Source organism: Balaenoptera ricei, chromosome 17 (assembly GCF_028023285.1).
Source record: "Balaenoptera ricei isolate mBalRic1 chromosome 17, mBalRic1.hap2, whole genome shotgun sequence".
In the NCBI taxonomy this organism is placed as follows: Eukaryota; Metazoa; Chordata; class Mammalia; order Artiodactyla; family Balaenopteridae; genus Balaenoptera; species Balaenoptera ricei.
The window spans coordinates 46,564,012-46,571,678 of NC_082655.1; the positions used below are offsets into that span (position 1 = coordinate 46,564,012).

Here is a 7,667-nt window from a genome sequence, read left to right on the forward strand (position 1 = left end):
CTTTAGCATTGACTGCTGACTATGAGTTCTATCTTCCCCACTAACACCATAAAAGCCATGGGTTTGTCGGTTTTGTTCACTGCTATTTCCCAAGCACCTAAGACAAGGAGGCACTGAATGGAGTTCAATTAGTGCTCCCTCAATCCTGTGAGTTGCATCCATCCCACCCTCTGCTGCCATGGGTGTTTGGGGGATGGGGGTGGGAGGGGAGGCACAGCCCTGACCCTGAGAAACAAGGCCCTGCCCCTCTGAGAGTTCATGGGCCACCAAAGCAAGCAGAAAATAATGAAACTAGACAAATTTACAAACTCTGGTAACCTATGAAAGAAAAGTGCAAAGCACTACATGGGGCTAGCCCCATGGCAGGCCCTTTGCAGAATAATCACAATGGTACTCTGAGGTAGGTGTTACAGTTCTCACTAAGGACCCCAGCTAAGATCCCTGATGCAAACCCAGATCTTCCTGTCCTAACCTCACAGCTGATTAGCTCTTCTTTGTTCTTCATCCTTGGAGAGAAGTTTAACAGTCATACTTTTTAGTTGCAGGCCAACAGGCAGACCCCCCCAACAACTCCCCTCCATTCTTTTGTCCCTCGCTGGGGTCTTCCATTGTACTGACTTGAAGCCACCAAGCCCAGAAGTTTGAGCCCCTCCCCAGGGATAAGTCTTGTTGGGATAAGGGAGATTTCACTCTCTCGGAAGACAAAGAGGATTCAGTCCACTTTTGAGGGGGTGAGGTATTCCTGTCTCTTTCTCCAGCCCTTGGTGCTGTTTCCTTTCCCTCTTCTTTCAGCAAACACATGCCTGGGATCTGAGGGGAGGCTGACTAAAGGCTGAACTCAGTGCCCATGGCTCCAAACCTGCTGGTGTCATCTGAGGCAGACCCAGAGGGCCTGATATCAACTGCTGACCCAAGGCAGCTCTCACTCATCCATATTTCAGGGCTAAGGGTCACATGCACTATCTTGCTGTTGTATCCTGATGGCAGTCTTAACTAAATCACTCTCGTCTTGCAGAAAGGCATGAAGACTCCAAGCAGTTAAGTCACTTGCTCACAAATAGCTCCCGCTCATCCTAAACGCTGCCTTAACTGCATTTCAAACTAGCTTTGGTCCACACAGCGTGGGGGAATGAAAGGGTGAGCCTCTGAGCATTGTACAGTAGGACTAATGCTCAGTTCTCAAACCAAGTTTCATAGATAGGGAAACCTACCCTGCAGGTCTAGCCTCACAATTTGAAAAGCAAGATAGGCGATAAGACTACAAAGAAGACAGGACCGCTTCCAGGAAAAACCGAGTATCCGCTACTATGGGACCCAGCATTAACAAATCCTATCAAACAGCAACATATACCGGGCCCTGCGCTAAACTATCGAGTCTAAATGACCACACCAGGAAGGAATTCCAGAGAAGGGAAGTAACCGGCGCCAGGGTGGCAGAGCAAGTCAGCAGTGGGGTCGGGATTTAGCCAGCGCAAAAGGGTGGAGAGCGCCGCTGGAGACCTAGGTCCAGCAAATGCGAGGCCCAGGCAGGGTTGGGGATCGACACAGCTCAGTAGCAAAGCCCGACCTTGCTGGGGATTGGGCTCGTGCGCAAGCACTTACCGGGATGCAGGTGAGTGCGCACTGCGCGTCCTCGTACCAATGCGCCGAGAGAAGGGTGAGTGAGAGCGCGAGGCATATGGTGGCGAGCACGAGCAACGTGGCCTCGGGGACCTACGTCCAGCTGCCAGCCCCGGCAACCAGTGGCCGCGGCGCCCAGCCTGGCCAGGTAGAGCAGCCCCTCGAATGGCAGCACCGTGAGGCGCCGCAGCAGCGCCAGCCACCGGTTCAGCCACAGGGCGGCGACCAACTCACTCACTGTGAGTGCAGGTCCAGCGACAAGGAGCACGCGCGCTGCAAAGAGGGTACGCGGCTGCAACCTGGGCTTGGGCTGCTCGACGGGGTGGGCCAGGCCTAGCAAGGCCGAGCCCCTCAAGACAGTCCGCTGCCCCCAGACCCAGCCAACACCGCCCCCATCTTTCCCAGCGCCGCGCTGGTTTCCGCAGAGGCACCGCCTCACGTCTGACGTTTTACTTCCGCTGAGCCTTGGGCGCCACCAGAGCATCGCGGAATCAGAACAGCCAGGGACACGTAGTGGGCTGGATCCGGAAGTGGCTACTCACGGAAGTGGCTACTCACGGGGACGCCATGACAGGTTGCTGCCGGAAAAAGGTTGGGCGTAGCCATGACAGAAAGGGCTTGAAAGGGCTAAAGGCGGCCTGTCTACCCTGCCACGCCGGACTGAGACCGGAAAAAACGAGGCAAGCCCGGGCGCCGTGACAACCTGAACCGGAAAAGGCGAGTCCTCCTCCGAGACTACACGGCACCGGCCTGGCTGGTTCACGAAGGACGGAACTTGTACACTTCGGAGGCAGGGCCTGTCAGGGAAAAGCCGGTGTTCAGGGGGCGGGGATTACTATGGGGGCGGGGCTTGTGTCTCCTGCCGAAAGCCTCCTCCTTCAGGGTCCTGGGGAGGGCTCAGGACTGGCAGGCTTAAAAAGCTAACACAGGACACAGCCACACATGACAAGAGCCATCATGCAATAGATAATAATTACTCACAAAATTACTACTTTAACATAAAATATGAAAAATCGGTGTTTATTTGAAATGATGTATTTTTTCTGTATTATTTACTTTCCTGTTACATAAATGCTATTGTTTGACCAAACCAAAATAGTATTGTACTAATAGTGGCAATGGTACAGTATTTAATATTGTACTACTAATAGAAAAAGGTATATCAATATGTTTATAGTGTTTCTGTCCTCTGATACAGAATTTATATGAGCTATATTTTCAACTGTTTATTGGATATTGAATTTTCTCTTACATTGCATGTTCTTAAGATTCTTAAAATACATACGTGTAAGACTTTGCAAAAGGAGAATGTAAATGCAATAGGACTTGGATAATATTATGTATTTAATATAATATATAATATATAATATACATATATATATATATGTATACATATACATATATACATATATATAAATATTATGTATTTAATAAAATAACGATGATGTTTCTTTCTTTCCCATTACACAGTAGGATATTTTTACTCTTTCACTCTTCTTTTCCAATTATGCTTATATGAGCAGACTGCGACCTTTAGAACATCCTTTTCTTTTATGTAGTTATAAAACTAAGGCAAAGATGACATCATTTTGACTTGCTCTTCTCAAGTTCACAATTCTTGATTCTTGGTGTCATTCCAATGTGATGACATCAAGCTAAATATCCTCTCAACTAAAGCCTTTCTTTACTTACTAACAACAACAAGCTTTTTGACTTGTAGGACTTTGTTTCTAGTTCTCCAAAGCAGGTCTGTTTTGTAGACCAGCTTATTTATCAATCAAGCCTTTGCATCTATAAATTCATCATATACTGCTATCGGTGTCCAAAATGTCTGTAGATTTTTGAACACTCAGAAGCACATGGGATATCAACATACATTAAACCTCCCTTTCTCCGGGAGAATGGTTTAAAGCATAGATGTAATTTGAAGTTGTGAAATCAGAGTTGGATTCCAAATAGTTACATTTTTAGGAAAGAAACTGAGAATGTTTTGTTTAGTTTGACTGCCCTTTCCTGGTGACATTTTGAATTCTAAAGCAGGCTTATTTCAAAAAATGAGTTATTTTTTGCCATATGAATTTTTGTCACAACCTACACATAGTGTTCAACAACTTAGGGGCAGTTAGTTCATCCTTGTCTTGTTCTTTTGGTGTCATATGCAAGAAATTGCTACCAAGACCAATATCAAGGAGCTTATTCTCTCTGTTTTCTTCTAGGGTTTTTACAGTTTCAGGTCTTATGTTCAAGTCCTTAATCCATTTCAAGTTAATTTTTGTGAGTGGTATAAGATAGAAGTTCAATTTCATTCTTTTGCTTTTGGTATTCAGTTTTCCCAACACCATTTGTTGAAGAGACTACCTTTCTCCATTCTGTATTCTTAGCTCCCATGTCAAATATTAGTTGACCATATATGCATGGGTTTATTTCTGGGTGCTGGTGTCCTTATGGAATGAGTTAGGAAGAATTCCCTCTGCTTCTGTCTTCTGAAAGAGACATAGATGTAATAATTGGTATACTTTCTTCCTTATAGGTTTGGTAGATTTTACCAGTGAACTTGTCTGGGTCTGGTGCTTTCTGTTTTGGAAGGTTGTTCATTATTGATTCAATTTCTGTAATAGATAAATGCCCATTCAGATTGTCTGTTTCTTCTTGTGTGAGTCTTGGCAGATTATGTCTTTCAAGGAATTGTTTCATTTAATTCAGCTTATCAAACTTGTGGGCATAGAGTTGTTCATAGCATTCCTCTATTATCCTTGTAATGTCTATGAGATCTGTAGTGATGTTCCTCCTTGTAATGTCTATGAGATCTGTAGTGATGTTCCCTCTCTCACTTCTGATGTTAGTAATTTGTGTCCTCTTTCTTTTTTATCAGTTAGCTGGCTAGAAGCTTATCAATTTTATTGATCTTTTTCAAAGAACTGGCTTTTGGTTTTGTTAATCTTCTTTATTGATTTCCTGTTTTCAACTTCATTGATTTCTGCTCTAATTGTTATTTCTGCTTACTTTGGATTTATTTTGCTGTTCTTTTTCTAGTTTCCTAAGGTGGAAACTTAGGTTACTGATTTTAGATCTTTCTTCTTTTCTAATATATACATTTATATATAAAATTTTTCTCTAAGCACTACTTTTGCTGCATTGTAACAATTTTGATACCTTGTTTTTTTCATTTTCTTCTAGTTCAAAATATTGGGTTGGCCAAAAAGTTCATTTGATTCATGAATATGTTGTTCAATAAAATTCTTGGTGAAAATGAAAAATGTGTCTTTTACTTTTACTTAAAACTGAATGAACTTTTTGGCTAACTCAATATTTTAAAATTTCTCTTGAGATTTCTTCTCTGACCCATATGTCCTTTAGAAGTGTGTTGTTTAATCTCTGTGTTTTGGGATTTTTCAGTTATCTTTCTGTTATTGATTTCTAATTTAATTCTAATTTAATTCCATTTTGGTCTGAGAGAAGAAAATATGTGATTCCTATTTTTATAAATTTTTATGGTGTGTTTTTTGGCCCCAAATGTAGTCTATTTTGTTGAAATGGTCCCTGTGAGCTTTAGAAGAATTGTAATCAGCTGTTGTTGGATGAAGTAATCTATACATATCTATTGTAACCAGTTGACTGGATATGCATCTCTTCCAACTGGCTGTTCCTGAGTTATATCTTTTTTTAACAAACTGGTAACCTAGTAAGTAAACTGTTTTTCTGAATTCTGTGAGCTGCTCTAGAAAATTAATTGAACCTGAGGAGGAAGTTGGAGAAACCTCTGATTTATAGCCTGTAGGTCAGAAGCACAGGTAACAACCTGGAATTGTAATTGACCTCTGAAGTGAGTGGGAGAAATCATGTGAGACTGAGCTCTTAACCTGTGAGATCTGATGTTATCTCCAGGTAGATAGCATCAGAATTGAGTTAATTGCTTGGTTTTGTTGGAAAAACAAAAAACAAAACAAAACAAAAAAAACACATACCAGAGTGTCTGACATTAGTTGGGGGGAAATTCTCAGTCATTAACGTTTCAAATGTTTCTTCTGGTCCTTTTACTCTTCTCCTTCTGATATTCTTATTATATGTAAACTATACTTTTTGCATTTGTCCCACTGTACTTGGATATCTGTGGTTTTTTGTTTGTTTTTGTTTTTCTTCTCTTTGTTTTTTATTTTTGGGGATTTCTATTGAGATATCTTCAAGCTCTGAGATTCTTTCCTCAGCCATGTCCCATCTACTAATAAGCTCATCAAAGGCATTCTTCAATTCTGTTACAGTGTTTCTGATCTTGTGAAAGAATTTTAATCTAAAATAGAACCAGAGGATATAAAATGGAGAATCTCACACATGTGCCCTCAGGAGGACAAAACTTAAGGTCTAAGAGACAGGTTTCCCATAAATGTCTGCTTTACAGAAAACTGATAGTGTCAGAATTTTCTCAGATGATGGGGATTGATCAAAGTTGTCTTATACCAATTTTGGAAAGTTTTGCTGGAGACATGAATAAGTGATAACCCAGGTTGTGTTGATCTCACAAAGTGGGCTGAATTGAGCTTGGTTTGTGTGACTGGACTGATTTTGTCAGCTCAGGAAGTTTTCATGGCTAGTATCTATTCTTTACTTTAATGGACTCTAACTGAACTTTCTCTTCTTTACATTCCCTTTGCCTAAATACAGCCTACTCCAAACCCTCAATGGGCTCACCTGTAGCTTGCTACAGTTTGCTTGCCCTGACTTGCAATTCCTCTAACTATTCCTGCACAAACTCATCTTTTTGAGCTTACCTCAGTTTATATCTTCATTGTCAACAAACTCTAACATTTCTATTTTGTTATTTCTTAGGATTTTCATCTCACTGTTTACACTGCCCATCTGTTCTTGCATGCCATCTACTTTATCCATTGAAGCCCTTAGTATGTTAATTATAGTTGTTTTAAATTCCTGGTCTGATAATTTCAACATCCCTGTCATGTTTGGTTTTGATGCTTGCTCTGTCTCTTGAAATTATGTTTTATGCCTTTTGGTATGCCTTGTAATTTTTTCTTGATAGCCAAACATGATGTACTGTGTTAAAAAAAAAAAAGAAAGAAAGAAAACTACTGTAAATAGGCCTTTAGTCATGTGTGGTGAGGTTTCAGGAGCAGGGAAGCAATTTATGGTCCTATAAATAGGTCTCAGTCTTTTAGTGGGCCTGTGCCTCTAGGCTCTCCCTTAAGTGGGAGAGAATGGCTAGAGTTGACTGGAATTAGTATTTCCCTTCCCTCAGGTCAGGTAGGCTCTGATAATACCCCAGCAGGTTAGGCTTTGGTTAACTAGTTTCCCCTGAGGACAGGCCTTGTTAAGAATAGTGCTATGACATTTATCAAAATGGTTCCTTTTTGGAGGGGGATGGGGAAGATGACAGAGTAAGAGGATGTGGAATTTACTTCCTCCCACAAAAACATCAAAAATACATCTACATGTGGGACAATTCTCAAAGAAAACTAACTGGAAACTGGCAGAAGATCTATACAACCAAAGCCGCAAGAAGGATCTCCACATAACTGGGTAGGTTGGGGGGAAAAAACCATCACATCAGGACCACCACCCCTGGGAGGGATCTGTAAGGAAGAGAAGGTCCACAGATGAACACTCAACCTGCGGAGCCCCTGTACCTGCTGAGAAATCTGCTGATACTGATTAGCCTAGACTCTACTCATGAGGAGTGTGCGTGTGCTGGCTTGCTAACAATCAGGGCAGAGAAAGACTTGCACTGGCAGCTACTGCCTCACTGCGCTTCCCAATCCGAAGGGGTTAATGTCCCAGCCCTGCTTACTCCACACCACAACCTGACACGAGAACAGCACAAAGATTTGGTCTAGCTGTGCAGAGACACAGGTGGGGGAGCCTGGGGTGTTATTTTTGCAGAACTACAGAGACCACTGTCAGTGAGTGCACAGGGGTGGCGGGTAAAACCAGGCAGACATATTCAGCACACACACCAGGCTGTGCCACAAGAACGCCAGCAGCTAAGTGTTAAATCTCAGGGTAGACAGTCCCTGGGAAAGGATTCGATCTAGCTATGC

The 7,667-nt window shown here is 42.3% G+C and overlaps 1 protein-coding gene across 16 annotated transcripts in view; it reads right to left on the reverse strand.

Moving 5' to 3' along the window:
- LOC132352113 (endoplasmic reticulum transmembrane helix translocase-like) overlaps positions 1-2,413 on the reverse strand; it is a 78,917-nt gene extending 76,504 nt beyond the window's left edge. For 5 of the 16 annotated variants that reach the window (XR_009498583.1, XR_009498585.1, XR_009498577.1 and 2 more), the window contains exon 1: positions 1,603-2,410. Coding sequence is in view for 4 of the 16 variants with exons in the window: in XM_059902428.1 (XP_059758411.1) it covers positions 1,603-2,104 (502 nt within the window). In the remaining 12 variants the exon portion in view is untranslated. Of the gene's footprint in view, positions 1-1,602 lie in introns of all 16 variants that reach the window. The other 11 variants (XR_009498578.1, XR_009498576.1, XM_059902428.1 and 8 more) reach the window with 4 other exon arrangements.
- Positions 2,414-7,667: the final 5,254 nt, after the last annotated feature.